Raw genomic sequence first — 14,973 nt, 5'->3', positions numbered from 1 at the left:
CGGGCGGTGCACAGCTGTAGCCCGCTAGTGGCAGACCCTTGGCGGCGCCTGGAGCAGCCGATACCCTGTCGATTGAGTTGCGCCGGCCGGAAGGCCAGCAATGCGATTTCAATTCAACCCGGATGAGGCGACGTGTTTAGCAGGCAATCAATTACCTTGACCAACTCGCTCTCTCACCACCCTTCTTCGCTCAACCTCTCCTTAATCACAAATCGACCCGCCTCGTCTACCCGCAGCTGCCCAGTCTCTCTTTCGGATTTCTCAACTCCACAATCATCTACAATGGCCGACCAAGTCTCTGAAGCTCTCGAGGTGCCCCGGGAATTCGTCAAGGATGGAGTACAGTTCAGTAAGTGGCCTCCTATCGCGCTCCAGACGATCTCCACCTGTCCAGGCTGTTGATGCTAACATTAATTGTTTCTTAGTGACAAGGTGCCAGAAGCCTGATCAGAAGGAGTTCCTCAAGGTATGCTTTCCTCAATATTGGAAGCATCTGGCAAAATGCTAACACAAGAGTGTGCAGATCTCGCAAGCAGTTGGCGTCGGCTGTGAGTAATCCTGTGAACCGCTCGATGTCGTCCCTAGAGACGACTACTCCGTGTCGCACAAGCACTGCAACCACACCGAAAGACTGCCCCCTTCGAATCCTCACACCAAACTCGATCGCGCGACGTGCGGCTCCAGATGCTGACTCCCTGGCATGCAGTCTTGATCATGGGCTTCGTCGGATACATCGTGAAGCTGATACACATTCCCCTCAAGTAAGAGATCTCCTCAGACTGCATCCTCCCTTCTTCGCTTCATCAGGGGTAGCTGGCACTCGTGGTGATCGTGCCACGCGAGTCCCAGGAGAGTCAAGTCTCAGGGACCGGCACATCCAAGGAATCTTCTTTGCGATGTCAATGATGAATGGAAGTAACTAACAGGACGTACTTGCAGCAACATCCTTGTTGGCGGCGCATAGAGATCGGAATCGAATGGGAGCTACCAGGAGCGATGAACGAGAAGGCATACCGGTGCGGCAGTTCTCTGGCAGTTTTCAGTACTGCGAATGATACGAGGGAGCAGAGGCATCACTTTGCGACACTGGCAGATATCAGTGGGCGTAATGGAACGGCGAAAGCCTGACCAAGAAAACTTCATATACCATATCACCGTTGTTGTGTAAGAGGGCAGCATAACAAGTAATGGAATTATCCGTGCCCCACGAACGGGAGCCGTCTGCCCTGCTTGCGGCGTTGGCAACCCAGCCTCAGAACACACCCGTTGCCATTCAGTGTGAACTCCCAAATTCCGAGGACTCATGGTTGATCTTCCTATTCATTCCGCGAGTGTCTTCTGAGCGCCCCTAGGAGTGTGTTGAACTTGAGCCGCCAGTGTCTTACGTAAGGGCGTCACTTCAAATTGCTGGGCCCGAGCGAGGGGACCGGAGCTTGAGGGCAGCTGATTCACATGGAATTCATCTCCAGTCAACCGCACCGATACTGACAACGAGTATCTGTGCCAGCATTATGTCACGATCGATGAAAATAACTCCTTAAGTGACAAACGGCTATGACAGCAGAGATTTTCATTAAGTAGGCAACCGCAAATCATCTTCTGGAAACCAGCCCCTGTTTGCAAGGTGGTCTGGGATGTAAGAAGACAAATATCCATGAGCGTTTCGTCGCATTGCTGACTACCCGAAGGCCACAACAGGCGTGAACTGAGCTTTTAAGTCCTAGGCAAGAAGATGTCCAGGGCTGTCAACAAGTCAGTCGCTGAAGCTCTGAGCAACAGCGATCCGACGGCAGCCTACGAGGCGATTTCCAAAGCTTTGAGCGAACGCAAGGCCCAACACGGCGAACTACTGGAATTCGAGATCCTAGGGAAGAGCCATCCGCTTGAACCAGGAACCTTTCTCCTGCAGGATGGAAATGCCATAGCTGTTTCCAAATACGGTCTTGTGCAGGCCTTCTTCGTTGCCCGGAAAATCCTTCAGCGCCACATCAGCACCGAAAGCATTCTGTCGTATGACGGACTCCTGGCCGTCACGAGCGTGGTGCTTCTGATGGATCCGGAGCACCTGACGGCCGCGAACGCTCGCAAGAAGCTGGCAGTCTCGGCCGGAGCCCCGTCTGAAGAACGTCTGCTTGAAGCCATCGAGAGAGACATGTTCTTCGTGGACAGTCTGCTCACCAGCCGTCTTCACAGACATACCAAGTCCCCGACTCTATGGAGCCATCGCCGCTGGCTCGTCGAGACGGCAGCACGCCATGGCTCCCAGCACAACGTCGCTGAAAGCCTGGAGAAGGTGGTCATGGTAGCTGGCCAGAGACATCCTAGGAACTACTACGCCTGGTGCCATGCCCGCTGGCTGACCAACAATAGGCCGGAGGGCCAGGATGGACAAGAGGACCACGTCCTCAGGGAGCTGTTAGAACCAACAAAACGTTGGTGCTTCCGAAATCATACCGACGTATCCGGCTGGTCATACCTGCACTTCCTGCTCGCGAAGCTCGACGCTGCCAAGGCCTCAGCTGTCTTTGAAGAGGCCGCCAAGCTCGCGGTCTCATTGCAGTGGACCAACGAGTCGACGTGGGTCTTCCTGAGAACGCTGGCAGCATCGGCGCCCATGGGAGAGAAGGAGGCCACGCTCTTTCAGGACACCAGGACGGCATTGCTACACAAGACTGGGGACTCTGAAGAGGCATCACGTGCGCTCGTGATGGCCCAGACCTGGTTTGAGGCGAATCTGCACCGCGCTTGATCTGGACCTTGCGCGCGTATTTGCGGTAGGACATTGATGCGCCACGTGTGTGTGAGATTATGAGACATCTCGCTTGCGGACAGCCTAATACCACAGCACAAAGGACAACGGTGCGAACAGTCTAGATGCGGCTGAGTGTGGTGGTCATGGCATGTTGGCTTGCATACGAGTTCTGATTTTACCCCTGATTGTGGAAAGAACTCTTTTCTGGTTCTGGCTCAGCCGGAGCGGCAACTCGTTGGTTCATGGGCTCGCATCTCGGTTGGTACTAGGTTAGATGGGGTGGGATGCGCTCATCTCGTGTAATGGGTACATGTCACGGGCAGAGTCTACTCGCCCAGCAGACTATAGCATTCCTGTCAAGACCGATTTACACAGGGAAGCATACACTAACGCCAAAGCACTTGAATCTGACGAACATGTGGTGTTGCGAGTTGGTAAGCTTACAACATTGAATCCGCCGAGACGGGCAGTCTCGTGATAGCAAGTTGTGCTATTGCTTGTGGAGCTTCTCAAATCGCCTTGACATCTGACATGACATGCCGACCCCTGACCCCGTCTGTGCCCTTTTTGGCTGCACACTTGGCTCTGGCGAGTCTGGGCGCGTGGATGGACGAGGGCTTGGCCCATCCATGATCGATTCTAGTCTAAGAATTATCGAAATTGGGGTGTCCCCCCGAGCCGCGCCCCGAAGCTGTCCGCCTGTCGCCCATCGGACAAGAGACTGCATGATTCACCGAGGGCGGTTGTGCAGGGAATATGACAAGGTCGCGAAGGCCCGGATTAGAGTTCTCGTGTTTGTTTTTTGTCGTGCAAAACCTGGAATGTGCTGCTGCTGCTGCCGCGAAACAAACGAACGAGGAAAAAAAAAAAAAAAAAAAGCCCCGGTGCTGCTTGAAGTGATCTTTCGAGGATCTGCAAGAGCCCACTCCGTGCATCTCTGTCCTGGTTAGTGCCAAGGTCCAATTAAACATGCAGTGACGAAGTTGCACCCAGGCAGAGCAAGCCGCCAGCCCGCCAGCCCGTGAGCCATACGTGAGCCTCCAACGCTCATCCAATGTTTCGATCTGCGGCCGGGACCAAGAACACCACACGCACTATCAACGGCCTGGGCACGCGCCAGGACGGAAGAGGGCAAGCAGGCACGTCGGCGCTGATTGCCAGGGGAAGATCGAGCGTGGCCCCCATTGCTCAGGCCCAGCCAGAGCTTGCCCCTGGCTAGTCGATCCATTTGGGCCAGCTTGGACTCGGTGCTAAGCCCCGTTGGACTGAATGTGGACGGTGGTGGGTGGGTGGATCTGGGGTTGAAGTCAATCGTTGATAGCATGAAGTAACCCTGCCCGAGTCCGCTCCACCCGGCACATCGAGCTGTGCCGTGCTGTACTACAGCAACAAGTGCAAGCTTGTGTTGCATCCAGCAGTGGTCTGTCTACTGTACTCCATGCCAGATCACTTTCCTCTTCTGTCCTGAGGCGCGTTCACCTCCTCTCCCGAACTCCTCTTGTCTTGTCTTGCCCATCTCTCCTCGGCCAAGTGCTTCTCTTGTCCGTTTTTCCTCTCCTCACTCCCTTGAACCCCTCGACTTCTCCCGAGGCCACCGTCGATTGCCCTCTCCCAGCACGTCGTATTTGTTCCTCACTTGGCGCGGCATCTTTACTGATTCTGCTTGCAATTTTTCGTGGTTTGCGTCTCGTTTGCATTGTCCAGTAGCGCCCTTTGTCTCGGAGCTTTGCTACTTCATAAAGATCAGCCACTGCGTTCCAGTCACGATAGCTCTATCCACCTCAGCATTTGCGACGGGACATCTTGTTTCCTTCACCTGTCTCAAGTGTGCACCCAGTGGAAGTCTTTCGGGGATGCTGGAGCTGCTTCTACCACCAGCCTCTACTACGTAATATCTAATATCTAATCCGGTCGACGAAAGAAGAGCCAGAGTCTGGTACTCTCGACCAAGGACTTGCTGAGGCCTTCACTGTTCTCGGTCATCCAGCCAGTCATCGACGCTGCTCTGTCGCGTCGACTGTCGCCAATTTGCACATCCCCGCCAGCGCCACCTCCGGACTGACTTTTGTCTGAACTCGAATTTGGACCTGAGATGAGTTGATCAAACGGCAAACAATCAGATCGGTTCATTGAATCTCGAATTCGCTTGGGGAATTGTGAGGGCTGTAACTCCACTATCACCAAATCAGCAGTTCGGGTTGAAGAGGCATCATGCGTTGTGCCGTTATCTTGACGACATGGGCCACCACTGCTTTGGCATTCTATCCATTTATTCCGTCATACAGAGAGGGTGATAAGCCAACGACATACAAGATCTCACAAAAGAGTTCTGCTAGGGATGGCGGCCTGTCGGCGGACAACGCAGCTCGCGAAGCCCGACGCTTGACTCGCAAATTCAGCTCAAAGGCATCCCGCACTTCGCCCAGCCCGGAGGTTCTGGTCGGCAGAGACAACCAGTACTCTGTTTCAACAGCGGCAACCCCCTCCGGAACAAACAGTGCTGGGATTGACCAAGATGGCACGGATTTCTCCTACTTTATCGAAGCAAAGCTGGGATCCAGCGACAAGCCCTTGTACATGCTCTGTGATACAGGAGCCGGAACAACATGGGTGATGGGATCAAACTGCAACTCAGATGCCTGTAAGATGCACACGACCTGGGGACCCTCAGACTCGACCACGTCTAAAGCCGTTGGCGATGAATTCTCCCTCAACTATGGCACTGGGGCTGTTAACGGGACGTTGACAAAAGACTCGATGACGATTGCGTCTGTGAAAGTCACCATGGCCTTCGGCGTGGCCAACACAACCTCGGATGATTTCAAAAGTTTTGCTTTTGACGGGATATTGGGCTTGTCCATGAACAACGGTTCATCTGATAACTTTATGGGAAGCGTCAAGGAAGACAAGCTACTCAAGTCCAACGTGTTCAGTGTGGCTCTCGACAGAGCTGAGGACGGCCCGAACACAGGACAGATCACCTTTGGTGGCATCGACTCCAGCAAGTTCACGGGAGACATCACCTACACGCCCGTCAACGCCACAGCCAATGGGGACTGGGCAATTCCGATGGCTGGCATCGGCTACGACAGCAACAAGGCCAATGTTACCGGAAGGCTCGCGTACATCGATACTGGAACAACCTATGCTTTCGGTCCGCCCGATGATGTCGCGGCCCTCCACAAGATCATTCCGGGTGCCAACAGCTCCGACGGGGTGACTTTCACTGCCCCGTGCGATAGTGACAAGTCTATCACTGTCACGTTCTCCGGCGTTGAGCATAACATCTCGGTCAAGGACTGGCTGTCAGACCCGTCCGATAGCGGTGTCTGCACGAGCAATATCTTCGGCCGCGAAGTTGTGACCGGTGCATGGTTTCTTGGGGCCGTGTACCTGAAGAATGTGTATACCGTCTTCGATATCGACCAGACGCGGGTTGGTAAGTCTCTTGATTTTTCTTCTTCGAGCCGCTCGCTATGATCGAACACACAGGACTCAATACTGATTCATCACCAGGCTTTGCAACCAAGGTCGTGAAAAAGCCGAGCACAAGCACAAGCACCAGCAGCGCAGGCTCGACGGCAAGCAGCACCACAGGAACTTCGTCGTCAGGAGCAAATGCCGCGGCGGAGACAGGCGGTATCACGACATCTGCGGCATCATCGCCGAGCAAGCAGTTGATGCTTGGAACATGCACATCAGCATTGTTCGCTGTTGGCGTCATGGTCATACTGGCACAATAGCGAAGTAGTGGAAGGTTACATGCAAAAAGAAACCTCGAAACAAACGAGACCAAGAAAATTGCGGCCAAGTCAAGGGGAGAAGGTGCTGGCCAGAGCGGCCTGTACAAGTGAGAAGCAGAGAGCTTCAAAATAAAAGAAAAGGAGGCATCATGATATCCATCCCGCAGCAAGATACCCGTGAACCCTCGGCCGGAAGGTTTGAGGGTCCGCCAAAAATGAGCCCGAATGGGCCGGGCACTTCATACATACATGTATACATAGCACATTGTAATGTGTATATTACGAATATACGCACAGTAATATTTCGATTCACAATAACAGCCTCTGCTCCCTCCTATTCTCGTAACCTTGATGGTGTCTGACTCTTGCAGTGGGAGATCTTTACTGCTTTGCGACCCGGCATGGGCGGGCCACGGGCCACAGGCCACAGGCCGGATCCGTAGTTCAATAGCAGACCCCTGAACCCCGAACGCATACATGTCCTACTTACATACACATTTCGCCTGACGAGCTGACACGACTTGAAGGAAAGACGACCCATTCAGCACAATAAGCCTGCCCGAGCCGGCAAGACACCGTACCCAACTGCACCTTCGTCGACGCAGTCAGCAGGCTGAGAAGAACCCAGAGATTCGACGCCCGCTGCACAACAATGAGCTCGCGATAAGCTCCAACAAACGATGGCCGAGGCCAGATCGCAACACCACGCCGGCAGCGCCGAAGCAGCGAGCACACGCGACCCAGAAGCCGAGGCCCTGCTGTTCGACGACGACGCAGGGTCCTCAGACGGCGATGACGATCTCGGGAAGCAACAACACCAGCAGCAACAACAACATGACCCGACAGCGGCCTTCGACGCAAATGGGGCAACAAGGCCGGCGCACGGCGCGATGAGGCCGCCCCAGTCCCCAGGGACGCCGACACCACCGGGCCAGCGAACGCCGCGCACGCCACAGCGCGTCCGCTTCGACCCGAACCCCACGATCCTCCACGGCCGGACGCCCAATGGCACGGCGGACAGCTTCGACAGCCAGCGGCGCGGGTCGTCGTCGTCCTCGCAGCGCGACAGCTTCGACGACCTCGACTTCGACATCGGCGGCGGCGGGCCCGACGGCGACGCGGACGGGCAGCACCGGCGGCCGCTGCTGACGGGCATCGAGGCGCCCAGCGTGGCGCTGGCCAACGGGCCCTGGGGCGGCGAGCACGAGGACGCCGAGGGCTGGGCTGAAAGCGAGCGGCAGCGGCCCAAGTCGGGCCTGCGGTCGGCCTTCATGAACATGGCCAACAGCATCATCGGCGCGGGCATCATCGGGCAGCCCTACGCGTTCAAGCAGGCCGGCCTGCTGTCGGGCGTCGTCCTGCTGGTCGGGCTCACCTTCGTCGTCGACTGGACCATCTGCCTCATCGTCGTCAACAGCAAGCTCAGCGGCGCCAACAGCTTCCAGGGCACCGTCGAGCACTGCTTCGGCCGGAGCGGCCTGATCGCCATCAGCCTCGCCCAGTGGCTGTTCGCGTTCGGCGGCATGGTCGCGTTCGGGGTCATCGTGGGCGACACCATACCGCACGTGCTGCAGGCTGTTTGGCCCGGCCTCAGGGACACGCCGGTGCTCTGGATACTGGCGGATAGGAGGGCTGTGATTGTGATATTCATACTTGGGGTCAGCTACCCGTTGACGTTATATAGGGACATCGCGAAGGTGAGTACATCCTTCCTTGTGTCAAATGTCCCTCCCGCCATCCATCTCAGGATCTTTGCCAGACGCATGCTGACCCTCGAGAAGCTTGCCAAAGCTAGCACGCTTGCCTTGATCAGCATGATGGTCATTCTAGTTACTGTCGTAATCCAGGGCGTTTTGGTGCCCTCAGAGGATCGTGGATCCTTCAGCACGCCACTGCTCACGGTGAACTCAGGCATACTCTCGGCGATAGGGGTAATATCATTTGGTATGTCCATGACCACTCTCCTCTGTGCCAGGCTGTCGTGATTCTGACTGCCTACGAAGCCTTTGTATGCCACCACAACTCCCTCCTCATCTATGGCTCCCTCAAGACGCCGACCATCGACCGCTTCAGCCGCGTCACGCACTTCTCCACGGGCGTGTCGATGCTGGCGTGCCTGCTGATGGCGCTCGCCGGCTTCGTCACCTTCGGCGACAAGACGCTGGGCAACATCCTCAATAACTTCCCCGCCGACAACACCATGGTCAACATCGCACGCCTATGCCTCGGCCTCAACATGCTCACCACACTGCCCCTCGAGGCCTTCGTCTGCCGCGAGGTCATGCTTAACTACTACTTCCCCGGCGAGCCCTTTAACATGCACCTCCACCTCATCTTCAGCACAAGCCTCGTCATCAGCGCCACCGTGCTGAGCGTCATGACCTGCGACCTCGGCTCCGTGTTCGAGCTCGTCGGCGCTACGAGCGCCTCCGCCATGGCCTACATACTCCCGCCGCTCTGTTACATCAAGCTGTCGTCGAGGTCGTGGAAGACGTACGTCGCCGTCGCCGTCGCCATTTTCGGCTGCTGTGTCATGGTCATAAGTACGCTCCAAGCGGTGGGCAAAATAATCAGAGGTTCGTCCGCCCTGCCCTTCTCCGTCGCTCCCGTTTCCTTGACTCGTTTTAGTCGAGGCTGAACTGACGTCTCTTGCGAATAACCAGGCGAAGGGGGCGTGGCTCAATGCATGTAGAAGAAAGCGCCGCCTAGAAAGGAAAGGCACACCCGCTCGCCGCGGAAATGGCCATATAGATATTAGATGAAATTGGATAAGTACAAGTAGGTCATACCAGGCCACGGTACCAGGCCGGGCCAGACGGCGGGAAACCGCTGCTTCCAATAGAACATGGAATTGCACCGGACCAATACCTGCCTTCCAGTACGGCTGAGTGACTGCTGCTCTCAGCCTTACGGGCGCCGAGCCGGGACAAACAACTGCTGCAGTTCGGCAGGTGATGAGCGCCGACAGGTTACACGGGTGTGGGGTGATCTAGGCCGGAGGGGCTACGAGCCACGAGGAGGTGAGTTACTCGAGAGTGACCATGAAGCGCGGGATATGGAAGTCAGCCCACGCCCGCTCGGGAGCGTGCCTGGCGGGTCAGCAGGGCGCAGAGGTGCGCTTTGTGCTCGCGGGTGTGACCTTGTTTGTGCCTACCAGCCCTTCTCCAACCTCTCAGGTTGCCGAGCGTTCGTTGTCTGGGGAGAGAACGTTTTGTCTCTCCCTGGGGGAGCATGTACCCTGACTTCCGGACCGTACGTAGCCCCACGCGCCTCGGCGCGAGACCGAACGCGCACAAGGTGCCTGCCTGCTAGGCAGATAGTCGGCGTGGAGGGTAGGTAGTAAAGAAATGGAACCCGAGGCGTGCATGAAAAGCATCACCACTAGCAAGTACAGGGTATCTTATTCTACCCGGGTGCGGCGGGTATGTATGTAAACGCTTGACCGGCTTACCATTTCCCACACCCTACTACCCACACCAGCAGGCTGGCCTGCATGGCTCTAAAGCGACGGGGCGGGGGGGGGGGGGGGGATCACGGGTTTGGTCGCCTTGAATCAAGATAACGGATCCCAAGACCCAAGATCAGATCAGATCAGTCCAGTCACTTCCAGGCTCTTAATGCCATCATATATATAAACCCCGCCTTTTGCCACTGCTTCGGGTTCCCTGGGTAAGGTGATTATTTGCAGCCCACCTTGTTAGCCACATATCCAAGACCTCACGATAACGTCTGATAACCACAACCCAGCACGCACACACGCGCACAAGGAGCTCCTCTTCACAGCATACAAGCACAACAAGAGAAATCCAACACCTCACCCAACATGCACGGAACTGCCTGCCCCAAGTGCGGAGCCTCGTCCGACGGCTCTAGCAAGACCTGCGGAAGCTGTGGCGCTGTCCGTCCCCCAATATCCTGTCTCGCCCAGACCGGCTTAGATCGTGATGTGCTGACCATTCGAGCGCGCCCGCAGACATGCCCTCAGTAGTCGACCTACATGTCATGTAGCAGCATTGCTGTCAAAGACTGGGCGGAGATTGTTTCTGCTGGAGCGGTTCTGGTGGCGTCAGGTTAGCTCGAGTGCTGCTGAAACTGGGTCGTTGTCGGACACACACGTATCTATGGTGATCAAGACAGTCTAGTCCCTATTCTATCAACGTCCGCGCCATGTCTCAAATAATCTCAGGGTCCTGTGCTCGTGACATAACCACGTTCCGGCCTTGGGTCAGTCTCCCTTGACTGGGTGTCCTCACATCAAGAACCAATCGACTCTTTCGTGGGCGACATACTGGTAACCCTTCATCACCAGCATGAACGAGGCTTCCAACCTCTACATACTTGTTGCTCGGGATCGGCACCATTGACTACTTTGCCTTCGCGATCTTGGGCTCATCAAGCTAGACGTAACCATTTTGATGATATGTGCGGTTACGTAGACATCGGGGTAGCACTTGAGCTTGACGTATCAGAACGTTATCAACGAGCAGCAGGCCCAGCCGCCTGGACACCCAGACGTGCAGTACCACTCCATTATGACATGGCATGGCATGCTTAGGAGTGCAAGGCTCGCGGGTGGGCGGTTTGGAGACAAGTTAACTAGTATTGTACACAAGATGCATCCACTAATCGCAATGAGGATCTGTATCGCGAAAAGCAGGCTACCTAAAAGACCCCGGGCAGCCATCTCCCCAGAAAATCGGAAAATAATGAGGCGACACGACAACGCAGGCAGCCCGTTAAATTATCAAAAGGGAAAAAAGAGTCGAAAAGAGATATAAGGAAACGACCACACAACCCAGGGTGACCCGAGATCACTGTACGTAAGCAGGCTCGTCTCTCCTGTCCCTTCCCCTTCCGGCTCATGCATTCCTCCCAGTCCAAAGAGACATCGAAGTGTTTGGTTGAGGGGGAAAGGGGAATGAAATAGCGCATGATGGAGAGATATTTACGAGAGCTCGGCCGTGGCGGATCCCCCGGTACGTCAATTCGTGCCCACCTTACACACAACACGCAGTGTCCTTGTCTCTGATTTCTGTGATCCTTTCGCACGCACAAGACACCACTCGCAAATCCCCGTTGCCCCTTCCAGACCACGCCGTTGTCAGATGCGGGCTAAAAGACACCGCTGTTTCCTGTTCCGAAGTATACGAGCGATTAAACCCCGCCGTGTGTATTTGCCCCGACCAGAGAGGACACGCCGGTCCGATGAAGATAGGTATGCGGTGATATGAGGCGTGCACGACGACCACGGCCGATTGGTATTAACGCCAGCCGAAAAATAAAAGAGAGACGTCACCCCTGGATACTCTTATGCCATCTTGACATGTTCCTGATCACCGTCTCTAGATCATGCCTTGGTGGCTCACGAATCAAGTCAAGGACAAGATTTGAGGGACCGTAGGCTAGTCGTGGCAATGCCAATGATGGTTTACATCACCGGAATAGCTTGGTCGAAAGGAGCCTTAGAAGGCACAAAGTGGGGGTCCCTTACAGGACGAGGCACTTGTGCTTCTTGCTGCCGCCTTTCCGCTGCAGGAGTGCAGCACGTGTGGCATGCTCGAAAACCTCTCTGACGCCCTCGTTGGTCTTGGCTGAGCACTCGAGATACTTGTAGGCACCGATCTTCTTGCGGACCTCCTCACCCTATTTGATAGCATGCCCGTTAGCAACCTGCGTCGATCCCAAACAGGCACACATGCAGGTGCCGGGCCTGGTGTGCCACAGGAGCGTTTTGTCTCAAGGCAGACACAGGGGGGCCACACTTACCTCCTCGGGGCTGACGGGCTTCTGGCTTGTCTTGCGGAGCTCCTCAATGGTCTTGTTGTCGTAACGCAGATCCTTCTTGCAACCGACGAGGATGATGGGAAGGCCTTGGCAGAAATGCAGGACCTCAGAAATCCACTGCAGGAGGCATCAACATTAGTAGGTGACTCACGAGGTGACTCGCCTGGATGGGGGACATCTTCAGGGGAGGGAGGGTTAAGGGCCTTACCTTCTCCTGAACGTTGTCCAAAGAGTCGGGGGAGTCGACAGCAAAGCAAATCAGGATAACGTGGGAGTCAGGGTATGACAGCGGTCGGAGACGGTCGTAATCCTCCTGGCCAGCAGTATCCCATAGTGCCAACTCGACGTGCTTGCCATCAACCTCGACATCGGCGACGTAGTTCTCGAAAACGGTGGGGACGTAGACCTAGGATGAATTAGACACGCGCTTGTGAGTGCGAGATGGCATTGTGTGTTTGTTATAGACGGCAGGGTGGAGGACGGTGTTTGTGGGTGTGGGCGAGAGCGGCCACGGGGATTAGATGGCCTGGTGGTGGTTTGTTGCTGCTGCTGTTGTTGTTGTTGACTTTTGCCAGATAGGCGGCCTCGTGACAGGGGGCACGGTGAATGGGGGAGATGACGAATTCGGGATCGACGCGGCAAAACGGGCGTATCTCTTACCTCGGGGAAGGTACCCTTGGAGAAAACACTGGGATTGAGGTCAGCACGGCGAGGACAACAGAGACGGGGCGGGCATGGCAGGTTGTTGATGAGCAGATGGTCGATGGGCGGTGGCAGATGAAGCAGGCGATAGATAGGCAGATGATAGCAGGCGCAGTCGCAGCAGAGAAGGCAGCAGAGGCAGCTGGAGGAGGAGTGGCTACTCACATCAACAGACACGTTTTTCCGCAAGCACCATCGCCGACAATGACGAGCTTTCGGCGGAGTTCTGCCATTTTGGAGGATGTGGGTTGTGAGATGAAGGGCTGGCGGTTGTGGTGGAGGATTGCAGGCTGGTGAGAAGCAGGCGAGGCGATGGGTGGAAGTCAAAGATGGACGGGAGGAGGAAGAACGGGCGTGACGGTTGTTTCCCAATGGATGGAGGAAAGAGGCAGTGGAAGTAGAGGTCGGAGGTTCCAAGGTTTGGGTTGGGGTGGCAGGGGCCAAGCGACAGCGACGGAGTGGGGCACTCACAGGCTGTGAATAAAGGGGTTTTGGCAGTAAGAGATTACATTGCCTACCTACCTAACCTGACCTGACCTGACCTGACCCGGCCTGGACTGGACTGGCGAGCCCGCCTGCGGAGGCGAGGCGAGGGGATGGGAGGGGGCATACGCCTAGGGCCTGCCTGCACTGCCTTCCAATTTGGCCTCGTCTTGCCTTGCTTTGCTTGCCCTTTGCTTTGCCTGGCCTGCTGCTGCCTCTCTGCCTGGTCCTCCGCTGGACTGCCCCTGGTGTACTCACATGCTGGCTGTTCTGCACTGCTCTCCTCTCCTCTGCACTGCGCTGACTGCTACCTAGTTACCTAGTATGCTATGCCTCGAGTTTATTGCTGAGGCAGCCCGGTTGCTGGCCCCAAATGACCCAAAATGACATGCCTGGGCAGACAATCAACTTAAACTCTGGGCTACATTGGTTTCAGCTGGCATCGACACGCTCTCAACCTGAGCCTGATTCGCACACATTCACAGAACCGGCCCTCCGTCCGTCTTCTAGGATCTTCTTTCACCACCTAGGTACCACTCACAATCCCCAAATCTCCCTCACTATCTTGCTTCTTTCAGCACCCTGGTCACAGTGGCCAGCCACATACTCACTGGATCCGATGATATGTGCAGTAGAGTACGAGTTGAGTTGAGTTGAGTTGCGGGCCAGCAGGCGTATGAGGAGGGCCGCCAAACAACGGAGTGCACAAAGAATGGCAGACCGACCACAACTGTGCACAGTACATGCAGTCCGCGGTCAGACTCGCTCGTGCTAGGAGGAATACAGGTAATGTTCCGCGACCCGTACCCTGTACCCATCATCGTGTCAGCCCTACCTAGTCTACTGGGCTGGCGTTGTCATTCACAACCTGCAAGCTGAGAGAAGAGTTTGCTTCTCTGGCCAGATCCTTAAAAGCACTGCTGGGGACTGTCTGGAGATGGGCGGCCTTGCTGGATTGTCCGCCACGACTATCCTGCAGTAATTCAACCCTAATGCCAGATTCGGTGCTGTTATGAAGGGGGGTAGCCGGAAATCGTGTTTGCAGTCGTACACGAAGCAATGGGGATCTGGTACTGATAGGAGATAACAGCCCGCCCGTCCAACCGTCCTCTTTACCTCTTCCAAGGTCTGCCCTGGCAATCTTGCATCCAACTACGGACTTCCTTGGTACCTAGTCGGGACGGGTATTGCCCAGCGCAACGTTGAGGACGGGGTAATAAGCACAGGCTGCATACAGGTCTGGACCTTCACATGCGTGGTTTGTCCAGTGGCGAGCCGGTGGGACAGACATGCGACACACACACTCTCTCTCACCTCTCCCTCCATGTGCTACCATGAACGCGTTCTCTGCCGTTGCTGACAACTGACAACTGACAACAGCGGAGTCCTCAGCCCGGGGCTGGCTTTGTGTGGCCCGCTGCCGAGCCTCACTGCTCCAGCCAGCTCCAGCCAGGTACAGCAATGAAATGGTGGTTCGCAAGGGTTCGGCTTCCCTTTGTTGCTTCTGGC

The 14,973-nt window shown here is 55.8% G+C and overlaps 5 protein-coding genes across 5 annotated transcripts; 4 read left to right on the top strand and 1 right to left on the bottom strand.

The window, feature by feature from the left end:
• Window positions 1-282: 282 nt before the first annotated feature.
• INS49_011125 (uncharacterized protein) lies at window positions 283-964 on the top strand (the record flags this gene model as incomplete). Its single annotated transcript, XM_043171844.1, has 5 exons — window positions 283-349; window positions 426-466; window positions 524-548; window positions 707-761; window positions 940-964. The coding sequence occupies 5 exons, from the start codon at window positions 283-285 to the stop codon at window positions 962-964; spliced, it is 213 nt and encodes a 70-aa protein (XP_043023589.1).
• A 768-nt stretch (window positions 965-1,732) lies between these two features.
• INS49_011124 (uncharacterized protein) lies at window positions 1,733-2,749 on the top strand (the record flags this gene model as incomplete). The annotated part of the gene is made up of 1 exon (XM_043171843.1): window positions 1,733-2,749. One exon carries the CDS (start codon window positions 1,733-1,735, stop codon window positions 2,747-2,749), a length of 1,017 nt encoding a protein of 338 aa, XP_043023588.1.
• A 2,214-nt stretch (window positions 2,750-4,963) lies between these two features.
• On the top strand, window positions 4,964-6,495 carry INS49_011123 (uncharacterized protein; the record flags this gene model as incomplete). Its single annotated transcript, XM_043171842.1, has 2 exons — window positions 4,964-6,191; window positions 6,269-6,495. 2 exons carry the CDS (start codon window positions 4,964-4,966, stop codon window positions 6,493-6,495), a joined length of 1,455 nt encoding a protein of 484 aa, XP_043023587.1.
• A 680-nt stretch (window positions 6,496-7,175) lies between these two features.
• INS49_011122 (uncharacterized protein) lies at window positions 7,176-9,187 on the top strand (the record flags this gene model as incomplete). Its single annotated transcript, XM_043171841.1, has 3 exons — window positions 7,176-8,426; window positions 8,471-9,038; window positions 9,159-9,187. 3 exons carry the CDS (start codon window positions 7,176-7,178, stop codon window positions 9,185-9,187), a joined length of 1,848 nt encoding a protein of 615 aa, XP_043023586.1.
• A 2,795-nt stretch (window positions 9,188-11,982) lies between these two features.
• Window positions 11,983-13,214, bottom strand: INS49_011121 (uncharacterized protein; the record flags this gene model as incomplete). Its single annotated transcript, XM_043171840.1, has 5 exons — window positions 11,983-12,138; window positions 12,262-12,396; window positions 12,488-12,685; window positions 12,940-12,967; window positions 13,147-13,214. 5 exons carry the CDS (start codon window positions 13,212-13,214, stop codon window positions 11,983-11,985), a joined length of 585 nt encoding a protein of 194 aa, XP_043023585.1.
• Between the last annotated feature and the right edge of the window lie 1,759 nt (window positions 13,215-14,973).

The sequence above is a fragment of the Diaporthe citri genome (assembly GCF_014595645.1).
Source record: "Diaporthe citri strain NFHF-8-4 chromosome Unknown scaffold_5, whole genome shotgun sequence".
Classification (NCBI taxonomy): Eukaryota; Fungi; Ascomycota; class Sordariomycetes; order Diaporthales; family Diaporthaceae; genus Diaporthe; species Diaporthe citri.
This window is presented reverse-complemented; position numbering and strand designations above follow the sequence as displayed.